The sequence below is a fragment of the Bufo bufo genome, chromosome 4, assembly GCF_905171765.1.
Source record: "Bufo bufo chromosome 4, aBufBuf1.1, whole genome shotgun sequence".
Lineage (NCBI taxonomy): Eukaryota > Metazoa > Chordata > Amphibia > Anura > Bufonidae > Bufo > Bufo bufo.
In genome coordinates, this window is record NC_053392.1 from 279,175,256 (window position 1) to 279,194,862 (window position 19,607).

At 39.3% G+C, this 19,607-nt stretch overlaps 1 protein-coding gene across 1 annotated transcript in view; it reads left to right on the top strand.

The window, feature by feature from the left end:
* Window positions 1–19,607, top strand: part of LOC120998111 (collagen alpha-1(XIX) chain-like) — an 861,475-nt gene that overhangs the window by 567,528 nt on the left and 274,340 nt on the right. Inside the window, exon 12 of the mRNA XM_040428630.1 lies at window positions 9,375–9,419. Coding sequence (XP_040284564.1) covers window positions 9,375–9,419 — 45 coding nt within the window. The remainder of the gene's footprint in view (window positions 1–9,374; window positions 9,420–19,607) is intronic.

The following is a 19,607-nucleotide window of genomic DNA, read 5'->3' on the forward strand; positions in this document are numbered from 1 at the left end:
GTCTTCCACAAGTCTTTACTAAAAAAATATGTTAAACCAGTGGTACCATCGCCATTGCCTCCTCCTCCTGTTCTAGTCGAGGGAAACTTGGAGTTCGAGATCTCCAGGATTCTCGACTCGAGAGTTCTGCGGGGTTCCCTCCAGTACCTGGTTCACTGGAGGGGATACGGTCCTGAGGAGAGGATGTGGGTTCCGGCGTCAGATGTCAACGCCAGCCGTCTGATGAGGGCCTTTCATAGGTCCCATCCGGATAAGGTTGGTCCTGGGCGTCCGGAGGTCACCCGTAGAAGAGGGGGTACTGTCATGCCCCACTCTGACGATGTGCGGAGGTCAGCCAGGATTGCAGCACGAGTCTAGTATTTGTTTTGATGCTGTGCTGGATCCGCCTCGCATCAGGTGCACTGGGTGGAGTCATTAGATTAAATGGTCTCCAGCTAAGTGCTCTGAGCGGATTATACTGTTCATTATGGTCTGGGAAGTTTGGAGGGAAGGTTGGCTGTTTGTTCCTGCTCTCAGCAGATAAGTGTTGTTTCTTGTTTGGTTGTTTATGTCATCTATCCCATCCAGGTTCTGTGCGAGCAGGCTGCTCCTTTCTCCCCATTTCACCATCTCAGGGAGTTCAGGGTTCTGTTAGTATAGGCTGGAGGACACAGCAAATCTACCTTGTCTGTGGGCTGAGCATTGCAGGGAAAGAGGTCAGGGATAAACTAGGAGGTGAACCTTCCCCTGTCTCTCGTCCAGAGCCTGGTTGGTGTGTTATCTGTTAAACTGTGCACGTCCGCCGTGACACCTGGATGTCACAGATATTTTTTGGATGCGCCCGCTTTACACTGGAGATGTGGCACAGATAATGTCACTGTCCGCAGCGGACACCGTCCACAGAAAAAGTACACTGGATGTCACAGATATATTTTGGATGCGCAAACTTTACACAGGAGATGTGGCGCAGCTAATGTCACTGTCCGCAGGGGACACCGTCTACAGAAAAAGTACACTGGATGTCACAGATATTTTTTGGATGTGCACACTTTACACTGGAGATGTGGCACAGCTAATGTCACTGTCCGCAGCGGATACCGTCTACGGAAAAAGTACACTGGATGTCACAGATTAATATTTTCAGCGCACACCTTATACTGCAGTTGTGGCTCTGGTAATATTACTGTCCGCAGGAGACAACGTCTACGGAAAAAGTACAATGGATGTCACAGATATTTTTTGGATGCGCAAACTTTACACAGGAGATGTGGCGCAGCTAATGTCACTGTCCGCAGGGGACACCGTCTACAGAAAAAGTACACTGGATGTCACAGATATTTTTTGGATGCGCACACATTACACTGGAGATGTGGCACAGCTAATGTCACTGTCCGCAGCGGACACCGTTTACAGAAAAAATACACTGGATGTCACGGATATTTTTGGGATGCGCACACTTTAAACAGATGTGGCGCAGCTAATGTCACTGTCTGCAGCGGACATCATGTACGGAAGAAGTACACTGGATGGCACAGATACATTTTGGATGCGCACGCTTTACACTGGAGATGTGGCTCAGCTAATGTCACTGTCCGCAGCGGACACCGTCTACGGAAAAAGTACACTGGATCTCACAGATATTTTGGGGTGCGCACACTTTAAACACGAGATGTGGCGCAGCTAATGTCACTGTCCACAGCAGACATGTCTACGGAAAAAGTACACTGGATGTCACAGATATTTTTTGGATGCGTACACTTTACACTGGAGATGTGGCTCAACTAATGTCACTGTCCGCGGCGGACACAGTTTACGCAAAAAGTACACTGGATATCACATATATTTTTTGGATGCGCACACTATAAACAGGAGATGTGGCGCAGCTAATGTCGCTGTCTGCAGCGGCCTTACTATTGCACGCTATTTAGCGCAGGATGCGCTAAAAATAGATATTGCTGCCACACACAATACTGTAGTCTTTAAAAGGACTTTTGGATCTGTAAAGTTTTAGCTATTTAGCACAGTTTGCGCTAAAAATAGATATTGCTGCTGCCACACACAATAGTCCTTGAAAGGACTTTTATGGTCTCTGAAAAGTTTTTCTAATAAAAATATTCCTATATCACTCCCTACACTGTCTCCCTTCTTCAGCACATCTCTCCCTGACTAAGACTGAGCCTAACACACATCATCGTGTTCCGGCCAGTCAATCACTGTAATGCGATTAACCAACATGGCTACGGCATTAGGGTCCATTCACATGTCCGTGTGTGTTTTGCGGATCCACGGATCGGCAAAACACGGACATCGGCGATGTGCGTTCTGCATTTTGCGGACCGCACATCTCCGGCACTTAATAGAAAATGCCTATTCTTGTCTGCAATTGCGGACAAGAAACGGACATGTTCTATTTTTTTCGGGAACGAAATTTCGGACCCGGAAGTGCTGGTCCATAATTCCGTATCCGGGCAGCACATCGTGCTGCCCCATAGAAATAAATGGGTCTGCAATTCCGTTCCGCAAAATGCGGAACAAAATTGCGGACGTGTGAATGGACCCTTACAGTGAGGGCAGTACTTACCTGCACGTTTATTGGCTGCGTAGCAACCAAGAAACGTGCGGGAGGGGACTCGAGGATTGCGTCCGAGCACATGCGGTATTCGGCTGAATACCGCCATGTGCCAAACATCGAGATGCTTGAGCCGAACTGGTGTTCGGCTGAGCATGCTCGATCAACACTATTTACTAGGAGGGACATTTCTTAAAATGTTTAGACTGATGATACTAACCCAAATGCTAGATAATGGCAAAAACTTTACAGAAATTTTATGTCTACTTTATATCCGTCATAGATTTTCTTTTCTGACCTTAAGATATTCCAAATGGTGGGACATGTTTTAAGAGCTGTACCTTTATTAAGAGGTGTGCTCCTTTTAATAAACTTGCCACAATTCACTTCAATGCTTTTTTCAGATTGGCATGTTAAACACCAGTCTTAATAAATTTTCTTAAATCTGTGAAATAATGCATGTACAGTACAATATGTGCATACCCATTTGAAGGTGTGACCCCCAGAAGACACCCCTGCCAATGAGCTGTTTAAAGAAGCCGCTGTGCTCATCGGAGCTCCAGGGAGTGCTGTAATCTCATCACAGCTTACCAAGCACCCCAGGCAATCTGAATTTGATGACCTACCCTGAAGATAACAACTTTAATTTTGAGAAGCAAGATTTTTGACTGACCTTCTTCCAATGCATCTGTAAAATACCCTCTACTTTTAGGTTCTTTATATTATTATTATTACTCCTCCACCAAACCTTTTCTTGTATCTTTAAATTGCTGAGGAGGAATTTTAGATAATTTCTCCCTGCATATGTGTTTCAGTCATCAATATTTCTGGGATGCTTTGAATACATAGCTCTATTCAGGTCATGCAACCAAATCTTACTATGGTCAGGAACTCTGACTTGGTTATTCCAAAATACAAATGATCTTCTATATCAACCAATCTGAATTTCCTGTGTGCAGGACTGAGTCATAGTCCTGTAGCATCACCCAGTTTATCTTCAGCTCAAGGTCATGGATTGTTGCCCTTACATTCTCCTATAAAATGTGTTGATGAATATAATTTATTGCTTCCTTAATGATTATAAAGTGTCTAGTCCCATGATGCTCCCTCCTCCATGTTTCATAGTTGAGATGAAGATGAACAAATATTTGGAAGAAAACAACAATACCAAAACCTCAAATACCAAAGCCGTGAAGCATGATAGATTGTGGTTTAAGGATGCTTTTCTGTCTCAGGGCCTGGACACCATGAACTCAAAGGTCCCATTCACATGACCAGATTTTTGGTCAATATCAGATCTGCACTTTTGGCGAATCAGATGCGGACCCATTCTTTTAAATGGGGCTGCAAGAAATAGCGTGCTGTCCGCATCCATGTCAGTTCCACAGTCCCACAAAAAAGATTGAACTGTTTGTTGGATAACAATAGGCATTGTTATAATGGGTCCACAAAAATAAGAGATGCAACACAGATGTCAAATGTATTTTTTTGCAGATCCGTGTTTTGCGGGCTGCAAAATAAATATGGTTGTGTAAATGCACCCTAAGATGTATTACAAACATTTTACTGGAGAATGCAATGGGCCACAGTCCATGGCCTTAAGCTGAAAAGACATCCGGTGATGCAAGACAGTTATATTCATGTTATATAACGCCCTTGTTCAAGGATTGGTATACACTAAGGACATTTATGTAAAAAAAAGCTAATTTTATTTACTGCTAATAAAACTCTAAAAACACAATATTCTGTAGCTTACATTGTATGTTCATTTGTTCAACTATTTTAATTTTTTTTAACAGTTTTGTTTGTTTGAGTGCCATCAGTTGTCTATAGCTGCAGTAGTTTTGATTTCAAGTTGATTCTGACTGGCAGAATATTAACCTTTAATTCTGTCCAGTAAAATGATCACACTAAAGTTAATGGGATCTATTAGAATTTCTTCTTCATCTGTATATAAAGGGGTTGTGCAGGGGTTTTGTATTGATGACCTATCCTCAGAATAGCATCAGACTATTAGTTGTTTCCGCTGCTAGACATGTGATCTGTTGATTGTCAGGGCTGCCTTTTAAAATGGTTGTTCAGTTGGCACAGTTCCGGACACAGGGCGTACAGGTACGCCCTGATGTCCTGGTACTTAAGGACACAGGGCGGTGATCAGAACAAGGTTCCTGCTGAATCATTGAGCAGGCACCTTGGCTAAATGCGCGCAGGGGGGGGTCCCGTCAATTTAGACCTGTGGTTTGCGGCTTTTCGTGTTGCGGACGGCGGTGCCATCGGGTCCCCATGGGGCTGTAGGGTAGTTTCGATGGCATGGAAGGCAGCGCAATACCTTCCTTAGGCATCGGCGCTGCGTTCCTGTGACTTGTCTGTGAGATGCAGCCCCCTGGATCTCACAGGCTGGAAGCTGTATGAGTAATACTGACTGTATTACTCATACAGCCAATGCATTCCAAAACAGAAGTATTGGAATACATTGTAAAGGAGTAGACCCTCAAAAGTTGAAGTCCAAAAGTGGGACAAAAAATAAAGTGAAAAAAAAAGTTGAAAAAATAAAGTATTCCCCCCCAAAAATTTAAAGTTTAAAGTAAAAATAAACAAAAACGTCATTTTCCCCAAATAAAGTAAAAAAATTTTGGGGGGAAAAATAGGGTATCGCTGCGTCCGTATCGACTGGCTTTATAAACATATCAAATGACCTAACCCCTCAGATGAACACCGTAAAAAATAAAAAATAAAAACTGTGCTAAATAAACCAGTTTTTTGTCACCTTACATCACAAAAAGTACAACAGCAAGCCATCAAAAAGGCGTGCGCCCACCAAAATAGTACTAATCTAACAGTCACCTCATCCCGCAAAAAATGAGCTCCTACCTGAGACAATCACCCAAAAAATAAAAAAACTATGGCTCAGAATATGGGGACACTAAAACATAATTTCTTTGTTTTAAAAAAGCTGTTATTGTGTAATACTTACATTTAAAAAAGTATACATATTAGGTATCGCCGCGTCCGTATCGACCTTCTCTATAAAAATATCACATGACCTAACCCCACAGATGAACACCGTAAAAAAAAAAAAAAACTGCTAAATAAACCATTTTTTGTCACCTTACATCACAAAAAGTGTAATAGCAAGCGATCAAAAAGTCATATGCACCCCAAAATAGTGCCATTTAAAGTGTCATCTAATCCCGCAAAAATTGTACCCTACCCAAGATAATCGCCCAAAAACTGAAAAAACTATGGGTCTCAGACTATGAAAAACACTAAAACATGTTTTTTTTTGTTTCAAAAATGAAATCATTGTGTAAAACTTACATAAAAAAAAAAGTATACATATTAGGTATCGCCGCGTCCATAATAAGCTTTTCTATAAAAATATCACATGACCTAACCCCTCAGATGAATTCCGTAAAAAAAAAAAAAAACTGTGTAAAAAAAGCCATTTTTTGTCACCTTACATCACAAAAAGTGTAATAGCAAACGATCAAAAAGTCATATGCACCCTAAAATAGTGCCAATCAAACTGTCATCTCATCCCGCAAAAATCATACCCTACCCAAGATAATTGCCCAAAAACTGAAAAAACTATGGCTCTTAGACTATGGAAACACTAAAACATGATTTTTTTTTTGTTTCAAAAATGAAATCATTGTGTAAAACTTACATAAATAAAAAAAGGATACATATTAGGTATCGCCGCGTCCGTATCGACGGCTCTATAAAAATATCAAATGAACTAACCCCTCAGATGAACACTGTAAAAAAATTAAAATAAAAACGGTGATATATATAAATTATTACTTAAGTCACGATTCTCTGAGACACAATCGCCCGGACAAAGGGCTTGGGAGTTGGATTGTCCAAATATACAATTGGTAGGGTGGGGGAGAATTTTTACTAATTTAGATGTACTATCTCACAATTTAAATCATGTTCTAATACAGTTTAATATCTATCACAGGTTATATGTTACCCCATCTGGTTAAACAAATGTGGATTAAGAGACACCTCCAAATGCCCTCGATGTGATACTGTAGGTGCGGATTATCTGCACATGATCTGGGTATGTCCAGAACTTAGAGAATATTGGAACGGTATTAATGATTTCCTTATTCATAAATCAAAAATACGGATTCCTCTTGATCCACAAATGTTTCTACTGAATGATCTTTCCACAATAAGTAGTTTTAAACACCAACATTTTTTATTGGGTAGAATACTATTGCTGGCCAGACTCTTTATCAGCCGGAGCTAATTTGCACTCCATACTCCAGAGGTAAATAATTGGATAAATCTGGTTAATAAGATTAAAAACTATGAACGGATTCTTTATAGGCAGAGAGACGTATTTGAGAAATGGATTAAGATTTGGGATGGTTGGAAGATCTGATCTGATTGTATTTGGAATTTTTATTTTTTTATTTTTTCTCTCTCTTCTCCTTCTCCTTAACTCCTTCTGAGGGATGTTGGGGGGGGGGAGGGGTGGACACATCGCGGGGTCGGGGTGGGGGGAGGGGGTAAATGGGGTGTGAGCTAAGGGGAAAATGGTACTAATTATATTGAGTTGTACTGTAATGTTTTTTGTGTATCTGTTTTATATACCAATAAAGATGTAAAATTTAAAAACTGTGCTGAAAATAAATAATTTTTTGTCATCTTACATCACAAAAAGTCTAATGGCAAGCGATCAAAAAGTCATATGCACCCCAAAATAGTGCCAATCAAACCGTCATCTCATCCCGCAAAAAATGAGAGCCTACCTAAGATAATCGCCCCCAAAAACTGAAAAAAACTATGGCTCTCAGATTATGGAGACACTAAAACTTGATTTTTTCTGTTTCAAAAATGAAATCATTGTGTAAAACTTACATAAATAAAAAAATTGGATACATATTAGGTATCGGCTCTATAAAAATTTCACATGATCTAACCTGTCAGATGAATGTTGTAAATAACAAAAAAAATACGGTGCCAAAACAGCTATTTCTTGTTACCTTGCCTCACAAAAAGTGTAATATAGAGCAACTGAAAATCATATGTACCCTAAACTAGTACCAGCAAAACTTCCACCCTATCCTGTAGTTTCTAAAATGGGGTCTCTTTTTTTGGAGTTTCTACTCTAGGGGTGCATCAGGGGGGGCTTCAAATGGGACATGGTGTCAAAAAACCAGTCCAGCAAAATCTGCCTTCCAAAAACCGTATGGCATTCCTTTCCTTCTGCGCCCTGCCGTGCAGCAGTTTACAGCAGTTTACAACCACATATGGGGTGTTTCTGTAAACTACAGAATCAGGGCCATAAATATTGAGTTTTGTTTGGCTGTTAACCCTTGCTTTGTAAATGGAAAAAAAATATTAAAATGGAAAATCTGCCAAAAAAGTGAAATTTTGAAATTGTATCTCTATTTTCCATTAATTCTTGTGGAACACCTAAAGGGTTAATGACAGTTTGTTTTGAATACCTTGAGGGATGTAGTTCATAGAATGGGGTCATTTTTGGGTGGTTTCTATTATGTAAGCCTCACAAAGTGACTTCAGACCTGAACTGGTCCTTAAAAAGTTGGTTTTTGAAAATTTCTGAGAAATTTCAAGATTTACTTCTAACCTTCCAAGCCTTGTAACGTCCCCCAAAAAGAAAATGTCATTCCCAAAATGATCCTAACATGAAGTAGACATATGGGAAATGTAAAGTAATAACTATTTTTGTAGATATTAATATGTATTATAGAAGTAGAGAAATTGAAACTTGGAAATTTGCTAATTTTTACAAATTTTTGGCAAATTTGCATTTTTTAAATAAATTAAAATGAATTTTTTTTACTTCATTTTATCAGTGTCATTAAGTACAATCCCAGAATGGCCTGGATAAGTCAAATCATTTTAAAGTTATCAGCACTTAAAGTGACACTGGTCAGATTTGCAAGAAATGGCTTGGTCCTTAAGGTGAAATAAGGCTGTGTCCTTAAGGAGTTAAGGTACAGAATAATGGGATTGTGCAGGCAGTATTTGATGATGACCTATCCCCAGAATGGAGTGAATTTGTCCTGAGTGCTGTTTATTGTTCTGGTTTACTTTCTCCTGCTATCAGTGGTGGACTAACATGCTGAGTAGGTTTCCTGTCCCCCACCCCAGTGCTGATGCAGTGCAGTGATCGCAGTGATCTCATAGGGAATCAGATGAAGTGGCCTAGACACCTTTCATTCATTCATCCCTACTTCTAAATTAATAGAACTGTATAGCAATATTTCTCTCTAGACAGCACAAAATTAAATAAGGGGGGGGGGGGGGGCGCTTACATACCATATGTATCTCTGAGGCTATTTGTGAGGGACTATTTTCTATGAACACAAAGAAGAGATTAACCAGAGCCAATGGCAATTTTTCCTGGGAGATGCATGTGCTTCATAATTTGCTTCTCACTGCTTACATAATGAGTATAAAAGCTTTAAAAGAGTTTTACATTTGTGGAATAACCCCTTTAACTTTAATAGGATTTTTTCTGGTCTACATGGATCCATCAGAAAAATAACCATCATTAAGAAAAAAAAATAACTGGTGGGAAGTCAGGTTAAAATATCAATTCCTAACTGGATGCAGATGATATATAATGAGTTGGCACAGGTAGATATGGGTGTTCAGTGTTACAAATGTAAATAGACAAGTATGCCAGCAATTATGCTTCTTTCTGTTGTTGTATTCCAAAAAACTGTACATCATGGGGCACATTTATTAAGACCGGTTTTAATATGTAATTTATTACTCAGTAGAGAAATTTTATTTAACCTTTTTTTTTGTTTCTTTTTTTTATTTTCTTTTTTTGTGACAGGGAGAACCTGGTCTTGATGGTAACAAAGGAGAAAAGGGAGACTTAGTAAGTATGTTGTCTATTTTTTTTTTAACCAAATGGAGCCTGAGATCAAATTTTACACATTAATATTTTTATGCCAGAAAGCATCTGGATCCTCGTCGGATCCCATATTATCGTCAATGTGGTCCTGGGGTGAATGGTTGTATTTGACTAGGTGGGATCTAGTGAGCTCTGGCAGGATGTTCTCTTCCAGAACAACCTGACAGATCCGATAAATGGAGGTGTGAACCTACCACTAGTAATTTTAAAACCATTTTTTTTTTTTATAATAATAACTTTTGTAATTAGTATAACACAACAAGAATGGAGGGCTCAAACACCCTGAGGAATGGATAACGGTAGGTTTACTGCCAACTGGGTCACCTACCCAGTATAAAGGGAAATTCAAAAGATGCAAAAAGACAGGCACACCACCTTTTGTTGCTTGTGTTAGATAAAAGTTTATTTATTGTTAAACAATCAATAATAAAATTGGATCAACATAGAAATGATTGTAAAAAAAATAAGAAATTTAAAAATACTATATTGAACACCTTAAAATAAAAAGAAAAGATAATACACACCCTACAATGTAACAGTATAGTGCACTATACATTCGCTGGTGAGGTAAGTATATAAGTAGCTCATGCATGAATATCATGTAAACATACTCCTAGGTATATAAAAATCACAGCATGTTCGGCAATATATCACAAGCCGTAATCTGTATCTATATAGTCACTTGACTGTCACTTCCTAGAGGAAGATGGTATATCAAATATAAGTATGTAAGTATTTCTTCTAGTTTTTATTTAACCAAATGGAGCCTCAGATCCAATTTTTACACATTAATATTTTTATGCCAGAAAGCATCTGGATCCTCGTCGGATCCCATATTATCGTCAATGTGGTCCTGGGGTGAATGGTTGTATTTGACTAGGTGGGATCTAGTGAGCTCTGGCAGGATGATCTCTTCCGGAACAACCTGACAGATCCGATAAATCTCGGTGTGAACCTACCACTAGTAATTTTAAAACCTTATATATTTTTTTTTTATAACAACTTTTGTAAGTACTATAACACAACAAGAATGGAGGGCTCAAACACCCTGAGGAATGGATAGTGGTAGGTTCACTGCCAACTGGGTCACCTACCCAGTATAAAGGGAAATTCAAAAGATGCAAATAGGCAGGCACACCACCTTTTGTCGCTTGTGTTAGATAAAAGATTATTTATTGGTAAACATTCAATAATAAAATTGGATCAACATAGAAATGATTGTAAAAAAATTAAGAAATTTAAAAATACTATATTGAACACCTTAAAATAAAAAGAAAAGATAATACACACCCTACAATGTAACAGTATAGTGCACTATACATTCGCTGATGAGGTAAGTATATAAATAGCTCATGCAGAAATATCATGTAAACATACTCCTAGGTATATAAAAATCACAGCATGTTCGGCAATATATCACAAGCCGTAATCTGTATCTATATAGTCACTTGACTGTCAATTCCTAGAGGAAGATGGTATATCAAATATATATCAGGTGATTGCGCCAAAAGTTTCCAGTAATATAGATAAATGCAGATCAAAAGGATTTGTTAATAGTTCAATGTATAAGGCTTGCTGTTACATTCACAGTTTGTTGGTGTCAGTTCACCATTTCTTTTAATAGATGTTCACTGTATTATTTAATAAATTGTTTACGCGATGTCTCGTTCTCACACAGCAGTCCGGTGGTTCGGTGAGCTGACCCGATCATGTGATGAATTCTGGGTCATGTGATTCGGTCGTCTGACCCAGTCCTGTGATGAATTCTGGGTCAGGTGATCTTTTCTGAAGGTCCTGCTCACAGGTCCTTGTAGGTTGGTCTCACCCTTATTGAAGAGTAAGGATAAATCTTTACCAGCAAAAATGGCTACAGAACTGTGCTCCTCTTTGTAGTCTTTTATAGGCCTCTTAATTAAGACACCAATAAGACCTGGGATGGATCCATACAAAATTCATGGAAAATGTGGTTTGGAGTTTCATTCATCCTATTTTCACTTGTAATCTGCATCTTTTGTATACATATCTCAGCTTCGTATACAGGGTGGGCCATTTATATGGATACACCTTAATAAAATGGGAATGGTGGGTGATATTAACGTCCTGTTTGTGGCACATTAGTATATGTGAGGGGAGAAACTTTTCAAGATGGGTGGTGACCATGGTGGCCATTTTGAAGTCGGCCATTTTGAATCCAACTTTTGTTTTTTTCAATAGGAAGAGGGTCATTTGACACATCAAACTTATTGGGAATTTCACAAGAAAAACAATGGTGTGCTTGGTTTTAACGTAACTTTATTCTTTCGTTAGTTATTTACAAGTTTCTGACCACTTATAAAATGTGTTCAATGTGCTGCCCATTGTGTTGGATTGTCAATGCAACCCTCTTCGACCACTCTTCACACACTGATAGCAACACCGCAGGAGAAATGCTAGCACAGGCTTCCAGTATCCGTAGTTTCAGGTATTGCACATCTCGTATATTCACAGCATAGACGATTGCCTTCAGATGATACGAGATGTGCAGCACCTGAAACTACGGATACTGGAAGCCTGTGCTAGCATTTCTCCTGCGGTGTTGCTATCAGTGTGTGAAGAGTGGGAGAAAAGGGTTGCATTGACAATCCAACACAATGGGCAGCACATTGAACACATTTTGTAAGTGGTCAGAAACTTGTAAATAACTCATGAAAGAATAAAGTTACGAATTTTCTGTTCGTTTACACCCGTGCCCCCACACACACGCACACCAAATAAAGATTTACACGCACGCACATACACACGCAGACACACACTCCCCTATGGCCCGCCGGATGTTCTCAGCTGAGGAGGCATACGCCCAGCTTGCCTCCTAGTCCGAGAGTCCCAGTGAGGACGAGGATGACCCCACTTTCCTGTTGTCATCCATGTCCTCCTCATCATCTAGCGATGATGATGAGCCCCCAAGGCGGCGGAGACGCCGCCAGGCGGAGCAAGGGGACCGCCATGTTAGGGACCCTGTGGCCCACCCTAGTACGAGCAGCTCTGCGGCTCGTACTAGTTTTCCAGCCCACAAGTTAAATCCACCGGAGCCCCCTGCCGGTAAACTTGTCTGGTGTACCCCAGAGCGATTTGAGCCCGTGATTCCTGATTTTGAAGGCCAACCAGGAATCCAGATTTCCACAGTGGGCTTCACTGAATAAGACTTTTTTTTATCATTTTTTCAGTGACCAACTGGTAAATCTAATGGTGGAGCATTATGGTTCGTTGCTCAACACCCGGGCTCCTTTTTGGCTAGGCCCGGTGGCTGGACGCCGGTCAGTGCAGCCGAGATGAGGACATTTTGGGGCCTCGTGCTGCATATGGGCCTAGTCAAGAAACCTAGTGTCAGGCATTACTGGAGTGGGGACCTCCTCTACCAGACTTCACTTTACAGTACGGCCATGACACGCTCCCGGTTTGAGGCCATCCGGAAATGCCTGCATTATGCAGATAATGCAGCATGTCCCCCCCAAGGTGATCCTGCCTATGACCGCCTGTACAAAATCAGGCCGGTCATCGATCACTTTGGGGCCAAATCTTTGGAGGCCTTTGTACCTGGAAGGGAGGTCGCGGTTGATGAGTCTCTCATTGCTTTCAAGGGGAGACTCATTTTCCACCGGTATGCTCCCTCTAAGCGGGTGAGGTATGGCGTGAAGCTGTACAAACTTTGTGAGAGTACCTCAGGGTACACTTACAAGTTTTATGTGTACGAGGGGTGAGATTCCCATATTGAACCCCCAGAATGTCCCTCCACTCTGGGTGTTAGCGGGAAACTTGTGTGGGACCTTATGCACCAACTGCTAGGAAAGGGGCTAGGAAAAGACCCCGAAACGCGTCTGGTTTCAAAAGACCCGCACATCAGCTGATGGACGTCCTGACCCTAACAACTTGAATTGATGATTTTACCCTGATGAACTCTTTTGACATACAGCGAATATCCTGACCCCTACATCGATAGAGTCACAATAAAAGCTCCTACATCGGAGAATCTCTACATTGTGGGCTGTCAAATCGCTCACACTGCTCCTGCTGAATCGCTACTAACAGGTACCGCCGAATCTGACTCCATTAGCCACGTGGGACGCCACTGTGTGCTTTAGTCAGATGGCAATTGCAAGTGTGATTTTCATTTTGCCATACAGGGGATACTGATCGAATATGTTGTTATAATCGAAAAGAACAATTGAAAGCAAATATCAAATTTTAGTCCGGACATTCATTTGAATATTAGAACATTTATTCGATATAAATTAATCTTCACATTGTCGATCATCTAACATCGAATTGTCATCGATTTTATACTCAATCAGGACATATTCATTTACCTGAGTTGCACTAAGCACCCTTTGCATGCCATTGCATATCCAGTTATTTATTTTTGATGTTGCTCTTAATCTGAATATTTTTAATATTGAATATATTTTTTATTGTGTATTTTGTTATATTGTTTATTCAATTTTTAACTTGATTTATATATTGGTGTAATAAATATAATATTTTTGAATTAGTCTTTGTGTGGTCCATTGGGAGAGTGCTCAGCCTCTCTATATATTAGATAAGGGTTACCACCTGGACGTGGATAACTTTTATACTAGTATCCCCTTGACCCAGTCCCTCGCCGCCAGATCCATGTCCGCTTGTGGGACCATGCGGAAAAATCAATGCGGCCTCCCTACCCACCCTCTCCAGGTACCTATCCCCAGGGGTGAGACCCTTGCCCTTACCAGTGGAAACCTGTTGCTGGTCAGATATAAGGACAAGAGGGATGTCCTTGTACTGTCATCACCCCTGTCCCTGTGGGAGGTACCACGGCAATGGTCCTCAAGCCCGATTTGTATCGTTGACTACAATCGGTATATGGGAGAAGTTGATCTCTCTGATTAAGCCCTCAAGCCATATAATGCCATGCTCATAACCCGGGCATGGTACAAAAAAGTTGCAGTCTACTTGGTGCAGGTTGCCATGTACAACTCTTTTGTTCTTGCTCTATAAAGCAGTCCTCAAGGCCCTGATCTTTTCGGACCAGGAAAGAGCAGGCCGAAGTACCTCGGGAACTGGAGGCACCCACATCGTCCCTGGCCAACACTTTCCAGGTGTAGTCCCCCTTACTGGAAAGAAGGGACGAACCCAAAAAAGGTGTAGAATGTGTCACAGGAGGGGGATACGGAAGGACACCACTACTCAATGTGACACGTGCCCCGATCATCCGGGCCTCTGCATTATTGGTTGCTTCAGGGAGTACCACACTTCCATTGAGTACTAGATTTATATCCCAATGTAGCCACTGACAATCGGAAAAAAAAAATATGGTTCTCAGACTTGAGACACCAATTTTTTTTTTAAAAACTAAAATAATTTTAAAAAAAGTATCCAAATTAGGTATCTCCGCGTCGGTAATAATATCCTCTATAAAAATACCCCATGACCTAACCCCCCAGATTAACACGGTCCAAAAAAAAAAAAAAAAATGTGCAAAAAAAGAATTTTTTTGGTCACCTTACATAACAAAAAGTTTAATAGCAAGCGATCAAAAAGTCATATAGCCCCCAAAATAATGCCAATAAAACCGTCCTCTCATCCCGCAAAAAATGAGCCCCTACATAAGATAATCGGCTAAAAGAATAAAAAAAAAAAAATCTTAGACTTTAGATACCCCAAAAAATGGTCCCTAAAATTTTTTTTGAACATTTCTCAAAAATTTCAAGATTTGCTTCTAAACTTCTAAGCCTTGTAACATGCCCAAAAAATAAAATATCATTCCCAAAAGTATCCAAACATGAAGTAGACATATGGGGAATGTAAAGTAATAACTATTTTTGGAGGTATTACTAAGTATTATAGAAGTAGAGAAATTGAAACTTGGGAATTTGCCATTTTTTTAAAAATTTTGCTACATTTTGTATTTTTTTTATTTAAAAAAAAGTATTATTTTTTATTTCATTTTACCAGTGTGATGAAGTACAATATGTGATGAAACAACAATCTCAGAATGGCATGGATAAGTCAAAGCGTTTTAAAGTTATCACCACTTAAAGTGACACTGGTCAGATTTGCAAAAAATGGCCTGGTCCTTAAAGAGGACCTTTCACTTGTAAAAACAATGTGAACTAAGTATGCTGACATATAGAGCGGCGCCCGGGGATCTCACTGCACTTACTATTATCCCCGGGCGCCGCTCCTTTCTCCCGTTATGCCCTCCGGTACCTTTGCTCTGTAAGTTATAGTAGGCGGTGTCTTCCCTTGTCCTGTGGGCGTCTCCTTCTCCTAAGCAGCAGCGCTGGCCATTTGCAGCGCACAGCTCACAGCCTGGGAGGTTTTTTTCTCCCAGGCTGTGAGCTGTGCGCTGCGATTGGCCAGCGCTACAGCCTAGGAGAAGGAGACGCCCACAGGACAAGGGCAGACACCGCCTACTATAACTTACAGAGCGAAGATACCGGAGGGCATAACGGGAGAACGGAGCGGCGCCCGGGGATAATAGTAAGTGCAGTGAGATCCCCGGGCGCCGCTCTATATGTCAGCATACTTAGTTCACATTGTTTTTACAAGTGAAAGGTCCTCTTTAAGGTGAAATAAGGCCTAAAAGGGTTAAGGTGTTCAGTATAGTATTTTTTTATTTAAATTTTTTTTTACAATAATTTCTATGTTAAGCCAATTTTATTATTGATTGTTTACCAATAAATAATCTTTTATCTAACACAAGCGAAAAAAGGTGGTGCACCCTTTAAACAATAACATTTCTTTAACGTGCATGCCAATGAATTCTACAGTCTAGCATGAGATTAAGAAAAATAAATCCTCAAAACATCTATAAAGAATTAAAAAAAGACATTTAAGCATACTGTATGTGAAAGCAGCCTTATAGACCAAATAAGTAAGTAGATTGTCACAGTTTACCAGTCAGCAGTATAAAGACTCGGTAATCATCAGTTTACTACTGCATGTATTATGAGATATGTAATCATATTTCTTTTTGGTTATAGTAAATGATTACATTTCCAGGTTTAGGGCACATCATTTCCCAAACTTAAACAGTGTAACTATATTTCCCTGTCTAGCTATAGTTTGTACAATGATAATCTGACTTAAAATGAAGAAATTGTACATTTTGTATAAAATAACAAAATCAGTTGCATATGGAAAATGGTTAGTGAATATATGTGAGTGACTTTGCAAAAAAAAAGTGGGCCATAAATCTAGCTGTTGCGATGAACAGTTTCAACAATTTAGTCTTCTTTTATTAATGCAGAAACAGTAAAATTTAATATATCAAAATTATAAATTCTGGTTCACATTTGGTAGCACTAGACTAATATGATGCTATGCAATGTATGACTGAAGAGATAATAAGGGAATGTATTAAGTGACCCTATGATTTCAGAATTAAAGGCTCTATTCCTAGAAATGCAACAGAATGTGAGATAAGTCACTGTAACACCATAGATCAGAATGAGGTACACTGCAATACACCATTTGTCAAATCCACATGAATGCCACAATAGTTGCTAAATTGCTTTTTGAGCCGTCATGGCTGGAAATTGATTCAAGTATTTATATTTTATTTTATGCTTCTGGCAAACTTATACTACTGGAGCTGCTATCTTTCATAGGAATGCAAATTCCAATATCCATATTAAACTATAAAGAGAAGAGTAATATGAAACGACTTGGTTTCTGCACCTCTCTAGAGGGACCTAAAGCTTCAGGCAAAATAATTCCAGCTTCAAGAGGTTTCATGGCGTTATCATCTGCATTTCCAAAAATAGCCCTTTTTGACTATCTGTAGTATCTGTTAAGCTTTGCAAATAGGTTTTGATTTCTCGAGATGGGCACCTTTCTCCAGCTTGGAATGACTTGTTAATTATTTACAAGTGCCTTAGCAGCTGTGTCAAATTTTTAGGAGATTTGAGACTCGTTGGTTGATGTCATGGATATTAAATTTGCAGTTGTTGCTGCCATTCCTTTATTGTGTTATTGAGACAGAGATCATGTTTAGTTTGAGGCATCATGTACTTATTATAATATCTATACTGGGATCTTACTTATCATTTTATGTTATAGATATCCATTTTTTTTGTTTGTCCTTTGGCTTTTTGTTACTTTTTTTAGACTAGTAAACAAGCTTCAGCCCACTATGGTCTTCAGATTATAATAATTTGCCAATTATGGATTATATTCAATAGAGGGTTTCGGTCTGGAATCAGAAGTCTGCGGTGCATGTGGTGGGATGAGTCCTAGTAGAATATAGCAGGAATCCCGGCACTTGCTCTCTTCAGTCAATTAATCTCTTTTATTGTTCATAGGTATTGTTATAACAGGTACTCGTTTTGGCCCATCCTGACATCAACCTTTATCAACCTGTTATAACAATACCTGTGAACAATGAGAAAAATTAATTGACTGAAGAGAGCTAGTGGCGAGATTCCTATAGATTAAATGGATTATGACCTTGGAAATCTTGGTTATATTGTAACTGTTTTATAATAGTTATTATTCATTCTGTTTAATATATACTACATACTGTGTGTTTGTTATTATACAATATATTAATGTATGTACAGTACAGACCAAAAGAGTTCAAAGAGTTTTCTTTATTTTCACGACTATGAAGGCATCAAAACTATGAATTAACACATGTGGAATTATATACATAACAAACAAGTGTGAAACAACTGAAAATATGTCATATTGTAGGTTCTTCAAAGTAGCCACCTTTTGCTTTGATTACTGCTTTGCACACTCTTGGCATTCTCTTGATGAGCTTCAAGAGGTAGTCCCCTGAAATGGTCTTCCAACAGTCTTGAAGGAGTTCCCAGAGATGCTTAGCACTTGTTGGCCCTTTTACCTTCACTCTGCGGTCCAGCTCACCCCAAACCATCTCGATTGGGTTCAGGTCCGGTGACTGTGGAGGCCAGTTCATCTGGCGCAGCACCCCATCACTCTCCTTCATGGTCAAATAGCCCTTACTTTCAAAGTTTTCCCACATTTTCGGCTGACTGACTGACCTTCATTTCTTAAAGTAACTCGTTTTTCTTTACTTAGCTGCTTTTTTCTTGCCATAATACAAATTCTAACAGTCTATTCAGTAGGACTATCAGCTGTGTATCCACCTGACTTTTCCTCAACGCAACTGATGGTCCCAACCCCATTTATAAGGCAAGAAATCCCACTTATTAAACCTGACAGGGCACACCTGTGAAGTGAAAACCATTTCAGGGGACTACCTCTTGAAGCTCATCAAGAGAATGCCAAGAGTGTGCAAAGCAGTAATCAAAGCAAAAGGTGGCTACTTTGAAGAACCTAGAATATGACATATTTTCAGTTGTTTTACACTTGTTTGTTATGAATATAATTCCACATGTGTTAATTCATAGTTTTGATGCCTTCAGTGTGAATCTACAATTTCCATAGTCATGAAAATAAAGAAAACTCTTTGAATGAGAAGGTGTGTCCAAACTTTTGGTCTGTACTGTACATAAGTATATACCCAGTCAAGATTTGTTATTTTGCAAATCAAATTGCCGTTAATCATACAACAGAATTATTCTTATCAAAAACAATATTATATGATGTGTTACTTATGGAAGAAATGCATAACAAAACAATATAATTAGGAAAGACAATCACTGGATTAAACTATATTGTTCCTAACAATTTGTCTATCAAATTAGGGATCATAGTGTACTGACTGGCCTGTAACTTCTATAAAAAAAAATAATAGGCTAAATTTGATGTTTCGAAGCAAAGGGTCTGAAAACTTATGTCCATGCAAAATTTTAGTTTTCCTTTTTAATATATTTGCAAACATTTCTAAAATTTTGTTTTTTTTTCTTATTAAGGGGGATTGAGTGGAGATTGATGTAGTAAAACTTCATTTTTATTTTTATTTTAGCACATCTATACACATGCACTACCAAGTGCTGGGAAATATTTTCTAGGGAAAACCATCTTACAGACTTCCTTTAAAACAATACATAATATGACTGAGTCTATTTTTTACAAATTGTCATACCTATAATGATGCCATGGAGGTTTCATTTGTACAGGTATTTGGAAAGTTTTATTTTCTGATGAAAGAAAATAAAACTACTAACTTGGGAGCTCTGCTATGTACAAAATTGTTGGAGGGTTTGAATG